Raw genomic sequence first — 19122 nt, 5'->3', positions numbered from 1 at the left:
GATCTCAATCAGAGTTCAGGGTGCTCAACACCTGGCAGGATCAAACCCAGTTACTCCAGTGTAAATCCAGAATAACTCCACTGTACACCATTGACTAACTCTGCATTTACACTGGGGGAGCTGAGAGCAGAACTGGAATGGATACATTTAAGAAGAGACACCTAAGGGGACCTCAGCCTAGTTTCATACCCTTTCTTACCAGCCAAGATACAGCAGTTTTGTGCAGGGCTGGTTCAATTTCAGGGCAACTGCAGCTCAGAACACTTTTCTGAACAAATACAGCCAAGTTTGGGGACGCATATAAGTGGCCACGCCATTTATGGAGATGGTTTGCACTGAGAGTGATCACAGTCTGACACTGAAAATTAGAGCCCGTGTGATTAATGTTCCATGACAGTTTTCACAGAAAGCATATTCCTTTTCCTTAAATCAGAAAATCTTGGAATTAATTTTTTTCCAACCAGCTCCACTGAAAAGTCAATCCTAAGTGAAAGATACATGTTTCAAGAGCAAGATGTGAAAAGGATATATAGTATTTCAGGCCAACAGAGGAAAGGCAAGCTTTCCTTTGCAGAACATCTGAAAGGATCAGTGAGAAGAAGAAAAGTGGGATTTCAACTTTGAACCAAAGTTAATTGTGTGAAAGTTCTGAAGTACAATTACCTACAGTGTTAATATTCATTTTGGATAAGCAAAATAAAGGGGACTCACAGGCTGCACTATAAGTTCAGCACGCATCAGACAATCCGCACAATTCTGCAAAAGATCCTGAATGGTGTTCTGACGTCTTGACATGGTACCGGTACCATTTTGACTGGGAGGGAAAAACAAGAACAGTAGAATGAAATTTGCAGCATGAATTAGGCTTTAATTTAAATACATTTTCAAAGGAAGTAAGAAATTCATATTCCCAACAATTAAGTGATATGAAATAATAAATTTAGTCAGGCTTCCCAGAGATCGATATGTTGCACCTGCCCCTCCTATTTTATCCTGCAGTGAAGTTAGAATGCTGACTCTGCAACATCATAACAATCTCCGTGGGAACAGGCTGTAACTCTAGAAGCATAGGCTTGATGATGACTTCAAGGCAGGATCGAGCAGAAGGGAGAAGCTGGCACCGGGTAAAGGAGAAAGTTCTTATTCTAGCATAGATCTGTGACCATAGCAGGGGAACATACCCATCATATAAGAGTAACAAATTCCTTAAATTCTTCAAAGTCTATACCAAATAGTAGCATACTATCCGTATCCATTATGAGCCTGATCCTGAACTTTGGAGTGCACAAGGAATGCAGGATCTGGCTTTATACACAAGCCTATGGAACAGTGTATATTAGAGCAAGAAAGATATATGTCCTAATTTAATTTAATGTAATAATGAGATGCATAAAGTATTCTTGTATCAGAGGAAATATTTGAACCTAGCACAATGTCTTAAAGGCATTACAATAAGGGAACTGTATGAGCACTTGTTCTACCAAATAATAATAATAGTAATAAAAAAATGTCAGGGCTCTAAGCAAAAACCTGCTATTAGATTTATCTGAGGTGCTAAATATGAGTGCCCAAGTTAAGTAGATGGGTCAGAAATCCTTTCTGGGTGATTATTTGCATATGATCTACTGTATATTGCCATTCACCTACAGATCCCATGACCAGATAGTGCTCGTGGGCAGGTTTGTTTTGCCAGTATTTGCCTATCCTGGGATTCAGCCACCAAAGCGAAGCACTGCTAGTTGAATATGGGTGAAGTGCTTCAAACTGGAAACCACCCCTTGCAGATGGAATCAGAGCTTCCAGACAAGCTCAGACTGTTCCTAGGTTCGTATTTCCAACACATCCTGCCACTGAAAAAGAAATAAACCACTGCCAGAAGACGGTAAGAAACTTATACGCTTCCTGTACTAACCCAGCTCTCTGTGTACCATGCTCACTGTATATAGAATTTTCCCATTACAAATTGCTAAAGACCCAAATCTTTATCCCAAGTAATTCCACTGACATCTAATGAGTGAGAACATCCTCTGAAGTCAACAGGAATTTTTCCATTGACTTCAGTGGACTTTGGATTAGGCCCTATAAAAACAGGTTTTCAGAACTAGGCCTTAAGATACTAACTCTAAAGATACATGCCTGGATTCTCCCCCACTTTGTGCCACCAGCACAAAGAGGCACTAAATCCTTTGGAATAGCTGGACACAGGAGAATCATTCTAGTATAGGAAAATCCTTATGTGGTGAAGAGCTGGTGTAACACCTCCTATTGCACCTTCCTCCCTGCAGCTAGCAAAGGAGGACTGGTTGGAACTTCTCTGTGCCCCAGCAATAAGCATCTGCTGGAACAGCCAATGGCAGCTAGCACAATTCAGAGCAGCGCCTAAGCTGCTTTAGGTTATTCCAGGGGACCAGAACTGGAGTACGAACAATCCAAGACTGGAGAAGCACAAAGGTGACATGAAGCTAACTTTCCAAGCTGTAGCATGCACTCCTCGGCAGCAGCACAGGATCTGGGCCATATGTACTCCTGGGTATTTTGAAACCAGATTGAAGAAAAGCCAAACAGTACGGACTTGACTTTAACCCAAGCTCCTTTTCTACACCCATGATTCTTTGTGGGCTCAGCTGATGTCTTCGGATCTACAACTATCTGTCTGCACCTAAAGTCTACATTACAACAATTGCACCTGCAATTATTTGCACTCATAAAATTAAAAAAATAAAAAGGGAGCATTCTTGTTAAGTGGCCTATATTTTTCAAATTTTTTTTTACTAGCATATGAGAACAGTATTTTTGCCTACTAATCTTTTAGGTACCCTCTCTGAAAGTAAAATGCCTTATATTCACAGGAGTTTTATGTAAGGGACCAGATCTGCCGCTGGGACAAATGAGATTAGCTTCATTGACTTCAGTTGAGCTCTGCTGATTCATACCAAATGAGGTAAGGCACAAAGAATGTAAGAAAATTCCAAAAGGTCCATTATGTCAGTCTAAGAATCTCCAAAGGTGACAAAGAAAATCCTTTCCAAATAAACTAACCTACTACAACAATTTAAAAGACTGAAGAACAAGGATAAATCCAGGAAGTCTACACATGTGTGCATTAACTGGCATGCACTGACTAGAGAAAAGTTCCCTGTATCTGAAAGTAAAGGTGTAACCACAAGATTCTGTACTTCAGCATCAGTTTCACTTTAAAAATTTAGACAAACTAATTCCACAAATAAAAACTTTGCTTTGGTGAAGTGCAACAAATGGTTCTGCCTAGAATCACCAGGCAGGTGTAGCTATTTGGTGCCAAAGCCCCAGCTGGTGTAAGACAGGGTAGCTCCAGGAAGTCAATGGAGCTATGCCGATTTACACTAGCCAAGGAGCTGGCCTTTGAAGAGGATTTATCTGCACAAACATGCACTCACATTCAAAAGTGTCCCTCCTATTTTAAAACTAAAAGAATATGGAGGTGAACTTTCTAACAAGTTCTCAAATGAATTATTAGCTAATAATGCATAAACACACTTTGATTGACACAAACTCTACAAACAGTGGCAGCAAACAAATCTAACCAGTTGTTGAAATATATACCACCTCCTATGATATCAAGGATTAAATATCACTATGATTTTTCACCAACATGTTGCAATCTCTTACATTAATACACTATAATATTTTTCACTCTCTAGAACTGGAAGGTATTTTATAAGCAATACAGGGTAGCATTTTCAAAAACTATCAGCCATGGCCTAACTCTTTGTTCCTACTGAAGTCCAGAAGAGTTTATTCCTATTGAAGTCAATGGTAAAACTCCTCTTGACTTCAATAGAAACAGTTAGGACAAGTCTACATTCTTCTGAAAATCCAATCCCAAGTCTGCATTCTTCTGAAAATCCAATCCATGCTGCCTAGCAATCACATAGCTAACCTTGTGATGGAGACAACAGCCAAGTGGATGAACAGCTGGGAAGAGAAGCTTGGGCCAGAGAAATCAGGGCAAAATCCTACTCTTCTAAAATGTGATATGGCATCTTTAATATGCATGCATGGAAGACAGAACCTTGATTTTTAAAGTCTCATCCAAATGGCCAATACACCCTGCACACAACTCCATTTATTTTCTTCACAAGGATGTAGGATCTAGTTAACCCTGATGTGATTCAAACCAAATGAGCTGCTACAGACGCATCCCTCTGACGCACACATCTTCTGAGATTGTTTGAGATGAAACTGACTTCTGGATATGAAATTGAAGGACTGTTATTATTTGTACTGAGATAGCACACAGAGTCCCTGGTTAGGGATCAAGGTCCCATTGCACAAGGAATTGTACACACATACAGTAAGAAGATGGTCCCTATCACACATGGAGTCATTCTTTCATTTAGTCTAGAAGAACCAGTGATTCTGTCAAAATCAGACAACCTGTCTATTTAGATAGAGGGAAAAAATCAGAGATCAGGTCTTTTGTCTGGACTTCCAAAACAAGAGTGCACTGACTTTTACTAAATATGCATTTGGGACCTGATTCACTGTTACATTATTCTAGTTTTACATTGTTTAAGTGAATGGAAACCCATGGAATTACACTGGCATAAAACCAGAGTCCGGCAATGGTGAATCATACCTTAGGTCTGGAACGATTTATAAATCCATATTTTTTATTACATCTCAAAGTCTTAAACAAGAATATTTATTCTGATGCTAATTCATGACTTTTAAAAGCATGATATTAAAATATCCTAAAGCAGTAAAGAAGCATTTTGTGCTTTTATATAAAAGTATGTGTATATGTCAAAACACTTTAACTTTGGGGCAGGGATGCAGCTTTTAAAACATAGGGTAGGGTTGTATATTTTTCAATAAGTCCAGCATGTACCACTCCAGGAGGAGCACCGGAAGAGAAATGAGGCAGAATCTCTCCAAGTTCTGCTCCTTGTGCACTGAAGGCTTGCACTTTGCTCCATTCCTTAGGATGGAGGTTACTCCCCTGCTACATCAGTCCATGGTTCTCCATGAGGGAGCAGGGATGCGGCTCCCCAGGGATTGCTGTTGTGATCAGTCTTTGTACAGGAACAGGAGATTTCATGAGCAGCCTACAGAAGGGTGGGTCTCAATCTGGCCCGAACTAATTATTCTTAGATTTTAAACCATGTTTTTACATGTACACGTACAGGACGTCCCACACCCAAGCCTATATATGATCATTAATTAGCAACAATCCTCACAACTCCAACGGGAGGAAAACAAGAAAACATTACTTTTAAAATGAGACAGAAACACTTTCCCAAGGCCACACAGTGAATTAGCAACAGAGCTGCAGTAAGCAAGAACTCGCTTGCAGTTCTGCGCCTGTTCTCTATCACCCAATGTTGCTCATTGCTAGCGTTATTAGAAACATTTAAATAGTCTAAAGATTTCTTACATTATATATTTTGAAAATAAGAGATTTCTCCTTTGTTAACACTTAAGCCCTGATCCTCAAATCCAGCTGAGTTGTTCTCGGTACAGAACCCAAGGGGTGAGCAAAGCTGGAGGGGGAGTACATAGCACTTTTGCAGTCCCAGAGGCCCAGGACTCCTGAAGACAAGTACGGTCCTAGTGTAAGCTGGCACAGCCTTAGGGCTGATCTAACTTCGCCAACTGGATATCGACTGGAGCATAGCAGCACTCTCGCTGCAGGCAGTGCAGAGAGGTGGGGTGGGGTGGGGCTTGTGCACAGCCAGATGCCCTCGGCAAAACTAGTGGGTACCATGAAGAATCCTTAGGGCAGCTTTACAGCCCCTTTATGCCTGGAGAGCAGCACAGAAAGGATGCAAAAAGGCCTGTGTGTGTACAAGAGGATACACATCAAAGGGCCAACATCACCTAAAGAAGGAGTTAGCACCCCAGAGAAACAATTTTTCCTGTTTTCACAATTAAAACAAGTTTTTTAAATGATCTTTATGCTCAGGTTCAAAGACCCAAGCAATTGCCATATGCAACAAGCCAACACTTGAGGAAAAAAATTATGTTTTTTTTCATTCCCTCAAACTTGTCTGAACAAGCAACAGATTCATCAAGGCATTACTTGATATGCTCACTCAGCAGTGGTTAATAAAAACCTGAACTGGATTCTAAATTCCAAGAGCAAGTGCTGTATGCATCCTTGTTTAACCAACTGCTAAACAACTTTATATTTGCTGCCTACTAGTCACAGGTGTTCCTGAACTTGGACACAAAAGTACTCCAATCAAATACTAACAAAAGCTGTGACCTGCATATTATACATTTTACATGCTCACAGGAAAATACAAATGAGACATATTTTGAAGAAGAGCATGTAAAAAAAGTAGCAACATATCTAGTCACAATATTTAAATAGATGTAACCAAAAATTAAAATACCATAAAACAAGGTTTCCCTAGGTGAATGCATGAAAAATCAGGAATGTTGTAACTGAGTTATTGATATATCACTTTTGTTACAAGTGCTAATTTTGTATATTGAAGCCTCACCAAAGGGACTCATCTTGCGAGGTGCTGAACACCTTCTGAGAGATAGTAGCATCCTCCACTCAACAGAAGTTGAGGGAGCACAGCTCAGTAGGCTCTCTCTGTACCTTGCTGGATCAAGCCTTTAATCCTGTAATAGAGAAAGGCTTGGGTGAAATCCTGGTTCGAGTGAAGTCAATGGAAAAATACCCACTGACTTCAATGGAGCCAGGAAATCACCTATGTTGCAGGCTGTATATATGCAAAACTCCCATTGACTTCAGTGGGAGTTTCTTTAGGTTAAAGCATACAGGATTAAGCCTTAGGAACAACAACATCTTCTTATACTCAGCAGATAGACAGCGTGTTTAATATGCTTCACTAACATTTGTCTTTGTCTTTGTCTTTCCCATTCTTAAATCTCAAGGAATATGGAATTGGGCCCAAAGGCTCTAGCTTAGTGTGCAGATCCAGGAAATATATTTCTTCTAGCAGAAGCCTCACTTGAAAGAGAGATTGACAAGGCTACAACTACACTACATACATCATTTGAAAGAGGTTTTTTTTCTAGGAAGACAGCTTGTAAGGAAGTGGTCTCACCCACTCTCCTGTAAAGAGCAAGTTATCAAAGTGACAACCTATTTTTATTCCTTATTTCCCAAACAACTCCCAATTGCCCACCCCGTTTCTTGCTGTGGATTTTCTTCTTTTGCTGACTTAGACAGACAGTAATAGCTTTGTTAGCTGATTGTGTTCTTTGCTTTCTATCTTTTGATCTTTTTACTGGTCACAGCAGGGGCCCTCCTCACTCACAGCTTGAGACTGTGAAGGCATAGCAATCTTGCCAGTGAAGAGGATTCACATTGGCCAATGCCCTGTAAACCACAGCCATGCTCCACAGGCAGGAAGAAAGGCAACTCCAGTCTTTTCTTCTGGGTTTACTGTTTGTTATTCTGCCAGACCCTACAAGTTACTTCAGAGCTGGTATGTGACTTTCTCACTCCCTTGCAGTTTGCTGGGCGTGGGAGCTACAGTACATTTCAAAATAGCTCATGTATTTAAGTTAATTTGGATTTGCAGCCAAGCATTATGTAGCTATACACTGAACTTTTTTCTGATCTTAGAAATGACAAGTTAAATTGCAGAATTTGACTCTTTTTTTCCCTTCACAGTTTATTGGATTTTATCTCTAGATAGCAAAGGGTTAGACAGTCAATTGCCTGTGAACTGGCAACTGGTGAGATTCATTGTCAAACAGTATCTACTTTCAGGAGTCAAGCTCATCCCAAGTTCCCAGGCCAGCAGAAGCTGGGAATACGGCAGAGACAGCATACTCAGCCCTAAGGGTAGGGAGCGCCTCGCACTGCTGTGAGTAAGATGTTACTCAATGCGAGGGGGAGGTGTGTAGGCCTCAAAGCAGCAGGTTCCGGAACCAAATTTAACCCTATTGATTTTAAGATTAAGGTAGGGTAGCTTTTGCATTTTAAAAATATCCCAGTTTTGGAGCTTTAACATCTCCCCTGAAATCTGGCATACAAACTGCCAGCCTGAATGCCATTTATAAGATTGATTGAATAGATTATGGCCCCGATTCTACAGACCTGCTACAGGCAGAACTTTCGATTTCAATGGGAGCTCTGCAAACAGCACAGCTGCAGGATCAGGCACTAATTATTTTCTAGTTATACAGTAATAAAAATGTCCTTATACCTTTTGGACACATCCCAGCTAAACACCTAACTGATTTTAGAAACATCAACCTTTGCAAAAGAATTATTCCTCAGACTGGGGGAAAGATGTTCAATGTTTTGAAGAGAAACGTTTCAAACATTTTGGACAAATGCATTTCATCTCTTTGTTTAGAACATTCATTTCCCATTCACACCTAGGCGCTGGAAGTAGGGATGCTACTACACACGCTGGCTTGAAGTGGTTTCTATTACATACAGGGTTTACAGTTTGGTTCAATGGTTCTCAGCACCTCCACTATATAAACTGTTCCAGCGCCCCTGCATTCGCGTGAAGTTTTGACACGAAATCTCATGAAAATGGGACCAAAACTATGGGACTAGGGTTCCATGGGGAGAGCTCCTAATGGAGTCAAGAGGATTTTTAGTCTGAACTCCTGGCAAGATTATCAATAAAAAGATGAAAACAAAGGATATGCTGTCAAGAAGAAATGAAAGGATGTTGATGCTAGACCATTAACAACAGCATACTCAATCAAGTCCAAATTGAAATAAATTATGCCTATGCTTTTTATACCACTATTAAAAAATAAAGAAAAGCTAAATTAAATTAAGTGTTAAACAAAAATAAATTAAAGGGACCTCATATCTCCTCTCACTTATTCTGGTTCAAATCAGGAGAATTTTAGGAATAACTCCAATGAAGCCAACGTAGTTACACTGGGATAAAACCCATAAAGGACGGAAGAGAGTAAAGGAGGAGTGTATTCTTCCATTAATTTACATGTATTACTTATATTAAATGTTATTAATTGGATTAGTGGGTGAGCTCTTGATGGCAGAATAAAGCCTTAAGAATGCAACACAGCCTATGCATCTCAGAGTTAAAGGATAGGAGATCTCCATCAAAGGATTCCACAGCTGAATGATGCTACATACACACCACTGGTAAAACATTGTATTATTACAGTTTTACAGCAATTTAGAGTTCAAACATGACTAGGTATTATAATTTATATTATTACAATATGTGTAATAATAATATATTGATTTGTAATAACAATTAATTATCTTAAATTATGACATAAGGGCACCTTATCAGAAATAAAGTATACTAAGAACCAGAAGATTGGGCACATAATTCACAATAAACAAACATGTAATGTTTACTGTTGTGGGGCCCACTAATAAAGGATTATATGTACCTAAGCAGAGTTGCAAGTGGTGGCTTGGGCAGCCTTACTTCCAAATGTCTTTTATGGAGGTACTTGATTGTTTATACATGTCTAGTTCCTTTAGCATAATCCTGGGAAGAAATGAGACAATGTGCCATCAACAAAAATCACAGGGTCAAATTCTATTCTAAATCAAGGTTACACCATTGTGTAGCCAAAGCAACTCAGCTGAAGTCAATGACATGATTAAATCAATGATAACTTTAATAGAGACACTCCAGATTTACCAAAGTGTAATTGAGAGCAGAATTTGATTTAGGTGGTTTATCTTTCATGCAGGCAATATCAATGTATGATTGAAGTAAAATATTTATGCTACTTTTCAGCCATGTGAATCACTAACCAAAAGGCTTTGGTAGGGTCAAGTTCTACCCCCCATGTTACTCAAAGTCTTCAGTAAAACATCTAGGACCAAGTCTCACAATCTGAGCTATGTAAAGAAATCCTTCTTGAGAGTACAGGGGTCTTATCTGATGGAATATATTACAGGATCATGGCCTTAGAATGTAATGGCTGGCAGAGATTAAAAATAAATGCAAGAATTAATAAAAAGCGGTTTCACAATTTATGGTCTGGCCTACATGTAAAAAGTTTTACTAGCATGACATTGTCAGTAAGAGCTGTAATTTTTCAGTTTCATAGTTATGACAGTAAAAGCCCTAACATGCATGCAGCTTTATCAGTATAAGGTGCTTTGCATCAGCATAGTTTATTTCACTTCAACAAATCGGAACAGACTATACAGATATATGCACTTTTATACTGGTATAATTGCATCTACACTAGGGGAATTTTCGTGCTTTAACTATGCCATATTGTAGTGGCTCTAACTAGTACTTAAGTCCTGCAGAGAGAGCCCCCATATGAAGTAGAAAAGTGATCCAAGTAATAATTAAACTTATTCTTTGCTTGCCCTCAAAGGACTCACAAAAATTAACTTACTTAGAAAGGTAGCAAGATCTGATCAAATAAGCTGTAAATAGTACTAATCTCTGTGTTGACTTCAAACCTGGTTCACAGCAGTTACAATAAACCAGAAATGTTTATGGAAATATTCTGTTATTAGGCTACCTCCACCAACCCCAGAGCCAACTAAGAGTGATTTATTTTTAAAGGATTTTCTTCAAAGAATTTGACAGGTGGGGGAAAGGAGTTAAAAGATTCTGAATTACCACAACATGCAAACAGTTTTCAAAAGTGTAGTGTATTACAAGCTGCACAGAGACAAAAAGTGGATCCGGGTTTTGAAAAGTAAAGGTGAACTCCAAACTAGTTCCCTTTTTGTCCACCTAGACAATCCACTTGTATTTGCTTGTCCTAACTCTTTAAAGCACCTGACAGAATGCTAAGAGCAACAATGACGGATGTCTCCCGTTAATAAGCAACAGCGACGCCATTACAGGAGTCTTTATACTGTTGAAATTGGAAACTTCTACACAAGTTGTCAACCCTGCCACATCCCTGCTCTGGATACAAATTCAGAGTTAGAACCCCACAATTTCAGGCCGGATTTTGTTATAGAAACAGCATTAAACAATAAGCAATAAACAGCATTTGGTAAACTTATATTTAAAAAAAAAAAGGATCCAAACGGAAACAAAGATAATAAGGCAACTTGATCTCTTCCCAGGGTGCTGAACAGCAGCCCCCAAGAAAATCACCCCCCTATTATGGGGTTTGCACAGTCTTTCAATGGCTCCCTTTATTTTTATTCCATTTTGAGATGACTAAATGCTGCTGAACCTTCTTTGTGTTATGGTTAGCTTTGCTTCGCTCACAGACAGCAAAATACCATGGGCGTAGATGAGCTGCAAAGAGCTTTAACAGCTTCTGAAGAGGCCCAGATCTCCATTCCAAGGGAGAATAAAAAGAAAGCCTGCAGAGCCAGACATGATAACCATAAATGTTCTTGTATTTCCCAGGGAAAGAGATCAAAGAGCCACTGGCAAGGTAAAGATTTCATATTTTAACAGGTTAAACGTCCAGGACACAAATCTTGTTCGGCACATGGAATAAGTAATTTATAAAAAGTCCCTCTTCCTGCAGGGGGTGTTTATTCGCTCTTCTCCCTGCCCAAATGTACCAAACAAACAAGGAACTACTGAGGCGAAATGAATCGCCTGTAGAAAACCAGCATGCAAAAGTAGCAGTAAGTTACAAACTACAAGGCTCAACTGCATTGGAAAGGAGTTTGGGTGGAACAACTCATCCCCTCCCCCTTTGCATCAAGAGTACCTAAAGAGGAACAGGCATTTTTGCAGCTTCTCCACTCATTTGCAGAGCCTGATCTCTAGTCGGACTGAGCCGCAACCTCACCCCCAACTGCATGTGTGACCCCCCAGCGCTCAGCCGATCAATGTTTTCTTTTTTTTGCCCGCTATCCCGTCGGGGGACCGACTCCCGCCGTTCGGCTGCACTCACCCGTATCCCTCCGAGCTGAAGTCCTGTACATAGTTTTTCTGGATGGTGTACATTTTGTGGGTAGCATGGCTGCTGCTGCTACCCCCGCCCCCCACCATATGGGAGTTCATTTCGTAGCGCATATCCGGGCCGGATTCGGCTCTGACCATCCGGGCCAAGGTGTTGAGCCGCGGGTGGGACTCGCCGTTCATGCTCATCTCGGCGGCGGCCGGGGGCTCGGCGAACGCACCGGGGAGGACAAAGCGATCAGGACAGAGTCATTCACGGCCAGGCCGGCTCCCAGGGATCGGGGCTGCAAGGGGCGACAGGTGGGGAGGAGAAGGAGGGCAGTGCCAGCGCCCCTAGCAGGAGTGTCTGTAAAGGAAGGGTAGGCAGGGGACTGGTGAGAGTTCAGGGGAGTGGGGGCAGGCGTGCAGAATGGAAGAGGGTGCAAAGTACAGGTGTGCAAAGGGGGGGAGCGGATCGGCTGTCCTCGGCGGGAGGGGAAGGAGAGGGGCCTGCCAAGCAGAGGTAGCGAGGGGAGCAGGAGAAATGGCACCGGGTACAAAACGAAGCAGAGCGGGAACGAGCGTGGTAGGGGCGCAGGCGTCTGTCTCCGCGGTGCCCAGGCTGGGGCAGCAGTGGCAGGAAAGCCGGGCTGCTGCAGGTAGTGGTGGTGGAGATCCAGTCCCTCCCTGCTGGCGGAGGACAAGCGCAGCCACACCTTTTGGGTGCTTTTTTAAACAACAACAAGCCTGGGCGTGGAGCTGCCGCCGCTCCCAACCCTCGCCTCCTGTGTCTGACTCCCGCCCCCCACCTGAGCCCAGCCCAGGCGCTTGCTCTCGGCGCGCGGGGCCCCTGGCCAACACACACACACACCCCTGCTGGGTTCCTGCTTTACAACGGCCCCACCACCGGGAGGCAGGGCGAGGATCCGCAGCAGTGCAGGGGAGTGTCCCCGCGTGGGGGAAGGCTCCCAGGGAAGCGAGGCGCCCTGTTCTCAGCAGCGCATTGTAGAGCCCCCCAGCCCAGCGAGCTTTTGCAAGCGCGCGGCTGTTTTTATTAACACTCTGGAGGCACGGCTGGTTCTTTGCGTCTCTGTGGATGGTGTTTCTCTCTTGTCCTGCGATCAGCAGCGGGGTTCTGGGGCGGGTAGTACCTACGTGCTCACGCCCACCGTGTGTAAACACAGCGGAGACCTGCTCCCCAAGGGGTTTCAGTCTAAGGGTCACTGAGCTAGCTGCACAACAGCGTGCAGGGCCTCTCCCCCCATCCTTGCATTCACAGGTGAGGCACAGCTGTAGATAAGTGCTGCAAACTGACCTGCTGGGAGGGACTGAGGACTGGTAGCTTCCCCGGAGCAATCCGGGGACGTAAGGCGGAGGTATAGGCACACCCTCTTCTGAGGCAGAAATAGGCAGCCACAGAGGGAAGGCGAAACTGCACAAGTATTGTTCCTACCTGAGGAGTATTTTCCTGGAGCTTCTACTAAGGCAGTAGAGAGCTGCTCTGCCCCCAAAGCTGGCACCAGTGCCTAATAGGTACAGCCTGTTCTAAATGGCAGAACCAATGTGGACACAAAGAGCCAAAATAATCTGCATTAATAGAATCATAACAGAGATTAGTTTGGGCCACAATTCATGCCCCCAGAAGAAAATTCTGTTTATATACTTAAAGGAGGAGGGATAGCTCAGTGGTTTGAGCATTGGCCTACTAAACCCAGGGTTATGAGTTCAATCCTTGAGGGGGCCATTTGGGGATTGGCCCTGTTTTGAGCAGCAGGTTGGACTAGATGATCTTCTGAGGTCCCTTCCAACCCTAATAATCTATGATCTAGGGGTTTGCAGTGTGTATTAGTAAATTGAGGTTAATTACCATCTTTTCACCATTGTCAATAAAATAAAGGCTCAGTTCTGGGAACATTTCTCAAGGGGTAAAAGCTTTCCACCACCAAATCAAATGTACTGCTGAAGTAGCACTGCATTTCCTGTGTCAGCAAAGGAAATGTTTGTTAAGTAATTTGCAGACTTTGTGTCTCTCTCCTATAGGAAGTTGGAGCATGTGTGTATGAGAATCTCTTGCATGGGAAGCAGCGAGGAGACAGGGTCTGTGACTCTCTTGTATGGGGGAGCAGAGATATCTTTAACAGCAACCAGGGGTCTAACTGGGCTCACTCACTCATTGCTAGTTTTCCTTGATGGCTGCCCTCTTGTGCTCCAGAATCTAAGCATTGTTTTTGTGTGTTTGTTTTTTAATAACTGGATTCTAGGGCTGGTCTGTTCTCAGTAAAATTTGGAGTCAGCAAAGGTGCCTATAAGATGCATTATGGCTTCTTGATCCTCAGGCCCCAAGCCCAGTCTTGAGGATCAATTTAGAACAACCTCAGAGTCATTAAAAGTTGTGCTGACTTCAGCTTGCAAGGAGCCATTCTTGCTCCTAGAAATAGCCTGCATGGGAAGGGCATGTTGGGGGTATGCCTGCGCAAAAGAGGAACACACCTACATTGCCTGATTTTTAGAGGTGTTGGGTACCCATTGATCTCACTGAAGTCAAAGTAGTTACTCTGGGAATGCACCCATGTAAATTAGATCAGAATGTGGCCCTAAGTACAGGTGACATTGTAGAGGAGAGACAGCTGTTTCAAACAAAGAACAGGTCCCTTCTCTCAGTAAGCAGTCTAAATGCTATCTATAATGTAAACAATTTAAAATGCTAACCCACTGCAACTCTGGGTACGTCTACACTGCAGGATTATTCCAATTTTACATAAACCGGTTTTGTAAAACAGATTGTATAAAGTCGAGTGCACGTGGCCACATAAAGCACAATAATTCGGTGGTGTGCATCCATGTTTCTGGAGCGTTGCACTGTGGGTAGCTATCCCGTAGCTATCCCATAGTTCCTGCAGTCCCCCCCCGCCCATTGGAATTCTGGGTTGAGATCTCAATGCATGATGGTGCAAAAACAGTGTCGCGGGTGATTCTGGGTAAATGTCGTCACTCATTCCTACCTCCGTGAAAGCAACAGCAGACAATCATTTCGTGCCATTTTCCCCTGGATTGCCCTGGCAGACGCCATAGCATGGCAATCATGGAGCCCGTTTTGCCTTTTGTCACTGTCACCGTATGTGTACTGGATGCCGCTGACAGAGGCGGTACTGCAGTGCTACACAGCAGCATTCATTTGCCTTTGCAAGGTAGTAGAGATGGTTATCAGTTGTTCTGTACTGTCTGCTGTGCCATTGTAAATTGGCAATGAGATAATGGTTATCAGTTGTTCTGTACCGTCTGCTGCTGTCATGGGTGCTCCTGGCTGACCTTCGCTGAGGTCGGCCGGGGGCGCAAAGACAAAAATGGGAATGACTTCCTGGGTCATTCCCTCCTTTATGTTGTATCTAAAAATAGAGTCAGTCCTGCCTCGAATATGGGGTAAGTGTACTAGAGAACCAGTGTACCAGAGAGCACAACTGCTCCATGTCAGATCCCGCAGAAATGATGAGCTGCATGCCATTCTAGGGGGTGCCCCTGCATAACCCCACCCGTTGCTTCCCTCCTCCCCCAACCCTCCTGGGCTACCATTGCAGGGTCCCCCCGTTTGTGTGATGAAGTAATAAAGAATGCAGGAATAAGAAACACTGACTTTTTAGTGAGATAAAAAGAGGGGGAGGCAGCATCCAGCTGCTATGATAGTCCAGCCAGGACATTAAATGGTGGGGCGGAGAGGAGCCCAGCATCCTGCTGCTATGATAATTCAGGCAGGACATTAAACGGCGGGGGGGAAGAGAAGCCCAGCATCCCACTGCTATGATAGTCCAGGCAGTACAGAATCTTTTCTTTAGACACGAAAGGAGGAGGGGTTGATGGAGGTCAGCCCCCAGTTGCTTTGATGAGGACAGATACCAGCCGTTCTGTACCATTTGCTGGGAATAACCAGGAGTCCTTCCTATTTTTACCCAGGCACCCCAGCCAACCTCACCTGAGGCCAGCCAGGAGCACTCATGGGATGGTGACAAGGACAGCTACCAGTCCTTCTACACTGTACCATCTGCCACTAGGGAGGGGAGAGGATGCTGCTGTTCAGTGCTGCAACACCCTGTCTACCAGTAGCATGCAATAGACATAGGGTGATATTGAAAAAAGTCAAGAAACGATTTTTTTCCCTTTTCTTTCATGGGGAGGGGGGGTAAATTGACAAGATATACCCTGAATCACCCCGGACAATGTGTTTGACCCTACAGCCATTGGGAGCTCAGCCAAGAATGCAAATACTTTTTGGAGACTGCGGGGACTGTGGGATAGCTGGAGTCCTCAGTCCCCCCTCCCTTTCTCCATGAGCGTCCATTTGATTCTTTGGCTTTCCGTTACGCTTGTCACATAGCACTGTGCTGTAGACTCTGTATCATAGCCTGGAGATTTTTTTCAAATGCTTTGGCATTTCGTCTTCTGTAACGGAGCTCTGATAGAACAGATTTGTCTCCCCATACAGCGATCAGATCCAGTATCTCCCATACGGTCCATGCTGGAGCTCTTTTTGGATTTGGGACTGCATCGCCACCCGTGCTGATCAGAGCTCCACGCTGGGCAAACAGGAAATGCAATTCAAAAGTTCACGGGGCTTTTCCTGTCTACCTGGCCAGTGCATCCGAGTTCAGATCGCTTTCCAGAGTGGTCACAGTGGTGCACTATGGGATACTGCTTGGAGGCCAATACCGTCGATTTGCGGCCACACTAATCCTAATCCGACATGGCAATACTGATTTCAGCGCTACTCCTCTCGTTGGGAAGGAGTACAGAAATCAGTTTAAAGAGCCCTTTATATCGATATAAAGGGCCTCATTGTGTGGACGGGTGCAGGGTTAAATCAGTTTAACGCTACTAAAATCAGTTTAAACTCATAGTGTAGACCAGGCCTCAGTGTTTGTATGGTATCTACTGTGTCAGAGAACAGATGGTTTTCAGTGTTGGGTTATTTGAAGGAAGAGCGTGACTGAGTTTTGTGCCCATGACTTGGGTGTTTTTGCAGGCATAAGGGAGCAGTGCAGAAAAACACCAAGGATGAGCAAATAAGAACAAGTGAGCACTTATGTTTGATGCTTCAGCAAAGTTAGGAAAGCAGGAAGGAGTATGGAAGGAAATAAGGGTAAAGGCAGGAGCCAAGTAAAGGACACCTATTAGAGGGATGAGGAGACGGTTGAGTTTCATGCCTCAGACCCTCCAGTCTGAAATCTGATAAAAGGGTTTATTTAAATACAGATTACTGAATTATTGGCATAGTTCTGCCTAACATCAAGGTTCATAAAGTTAGGCACCTACATCTGTAGTTAGGCTGTTGTTTGGATGCCTAACATCCACAACTCCCATTGATTTCAGTGGGGTTTCTCATGTATAAACATGAGCAGTTTAGCCTAATGTTATATCTAGTAAGCAGTGTCAACTGCTTTCTTAACACAGCATTAGGTACATGGGTTACAACCTTAACTGACATAAATCAGCATAATTCTATTGGTTTCCCTGGAGCATTGCCAGTTACACCTGCTGAGGATGTGCCCTATGCATTTTTATAAATATTTAACATCTGCTAACTGGGTTAACATAGCTCAAAAATTGTTTTTATGTTTAGTTTTAAAATAAACCCTGTCCTGCCCCACCTTTCAGCTCACACTGGCTTAGAATTTAGTGAGACATTCCTTTATTTTGAATGGACATGCAGCATGTTTGTGATACATCCCAAAGGCTCTATGAGTCATTTTTTCCTGGACATGTACAGCATGCTTTACAGCAAAAGGGCTAGATTTCACTTGTCCTACTTTGAGCAGATAGCCCCACTGAAATCAACAGTAATGAGAAAAGTGAGAAGGGTTTGACCTGTAAAATGGTTAATTCTCCATATGATTATAAATTATAGAATAAAAATATTTTTACCCTACAAAACGAAACTCTGTTATGAATATTTCATTTGGTAGAACAGAGACAGTTAGGCAGACTAAGACAATAACAAGTCATTGCAAGTTTATCTTAAAATTACATTTACCAATGGAAAATGTCAATGTCCCAATTAGAAATAGAAAAACATTGCTTAGACCTCACACTGTTGCTACTTTAAGTCCCAATCCTGTAGTCCTTAACACTCTTTGGCTTCAAAGAGTTTGAAGGAGTAAGGATTGAGTAATCCCCACTTGAAGTAAAATCTGAGGGTGTCATTCTCCCCTCCGCATAGAAGTGAATAAAATCTATTAATTTCACCATCTGGAGTATCTTAGTCATTGTTCCACCAAGGGGGACATGTTTTGTCCCCCCTGGGAATGAAGCCAGGGGTTCCATTTCTTTAACCCACATAACCCCAAGAACCATGCAGATCTTTAGAGGATCCACATCAGGTGTGGGTATAACATTTCTCTCCCCTACACGTCAAATCAGCTCTGCTGGCCAGTGTACAGTGGGGCTGAGCCAGCCCCTCCTTCTTCCTCTCCACCCATCTCCATCCTTTTTGGGGTGGCTTGTACCAAGAGGACACTAGCAAGGAGAAATCTGTGAATTTGTCCCTGAACTCTTTACAGAGAAGTGGGAGGCTCCTTTATGCATTACACAAGGGGTAGGCACAATCTATCCAATCAGCTTTTGTAAAACTGTTCCCTTCCCTACCTGCCAAAAAAAACCCAAATAAGCAAAGTTTTGGGCCTGAACTACTGGTCAGCATCCTTTTCATTATTAATTATGTGAGTATGGCAAGCTGAATTTGTCTCTATCTCAGCGGGGTGCCTGAATGTTGTTATACAAAATAAAAGTGAATGCATGAAACAGAATCATAGAACCATAGCATTAGAAGGGACCGTAAGAGTCATCTAGTGTAACCCCCTGCAAAGATGCAGGATTTGTTTTGTCTAAACCATCTAAGACAGATGGCTATCCAGTCTCTTTTGAAAAAACTCCAGTGAAGGAGATTCCGTGACTTCCCTAGGCAGTTTGTTCCATTGTCCTACTTTTCTCACAGGTAAGAAGTTTTTCTTGAGATTTAAGATAAATCTGATTTGTAGTTTTCACCCATTGTCTCTTGTCCTACCCTCTGTGGCAAGAGAGAATATTTTTTCCTCTATCTTTCGTATGGCAACCTTTCAAGTACATGCTGAAATCCTTGTTAATTACAGCTATCTTCCCAGCCTAGCAGGTTTTGTTCATGTACAATCACCTGAGTATATCTAAAGACACCCCTCTCGACATCTCTGTGAGCAAGAAACAACTAAATGAGCTGAAAAAACAAGGTGTTAACCCAACATGTCTGATAAGAGGCCTGATTATTGACTTTCATTATTGTTGGTTAGAAAAGCTCAATGTTATG

General features: G+C 42.8%; 1 protein-coding gene across 3 annotated transcripts in view; it reads right to left on the bottom strand.

Moving 5' to 3' along the window:
• The window catches only part of DSP (desmoplakin), a 50939-nt gene extending 38440 nt beyond the window's left edge, over window positions 1-12499 (bottom strand). For all 3 annotated transcript variants that reach the window (XM_030552365.1, XM_030552366.1, XM_030552367.1), the window contains exons 1-2: window positions 11809-12499; window positions 712-814 (exon numbers count right to left, since the gene is read on the bottom strand). In XM_030552365.1, the coding sequence (XP_030408225.1) occupies window positions 712-814; window positions 11809-12005 (300 nt within the window). In that variant the 5' untranslated portion in view covers window positions 12006-12499. The remainder of the gene's footprint in view (window positions 1-711; window positions 815-11808) is intronic.
• Window positions 12500-19122: the final 6623 nt, after the last annotated feature.

The sequence above is a fragment of the Gopherus evgoodei genome, chromosome 2 (assembly GCF_007399415.2).
Source record: "Gopherus evgoodei ecotype Sinaloan lineage chromosome 2, rGopEvg1_v1.p, whole genome shotgun sequence".
NCBI classification, from domain to species: Eukaryota; Metazoa; Chordata; order Testudines; family Testudinidae; genus Gopherus; species Gopherus evgoodei.
The sequence above is the reverse complement of the archived record's forward strand: the minus strand, read 5'-3'. Positions and strand labels throughout refer to the sequence as shown.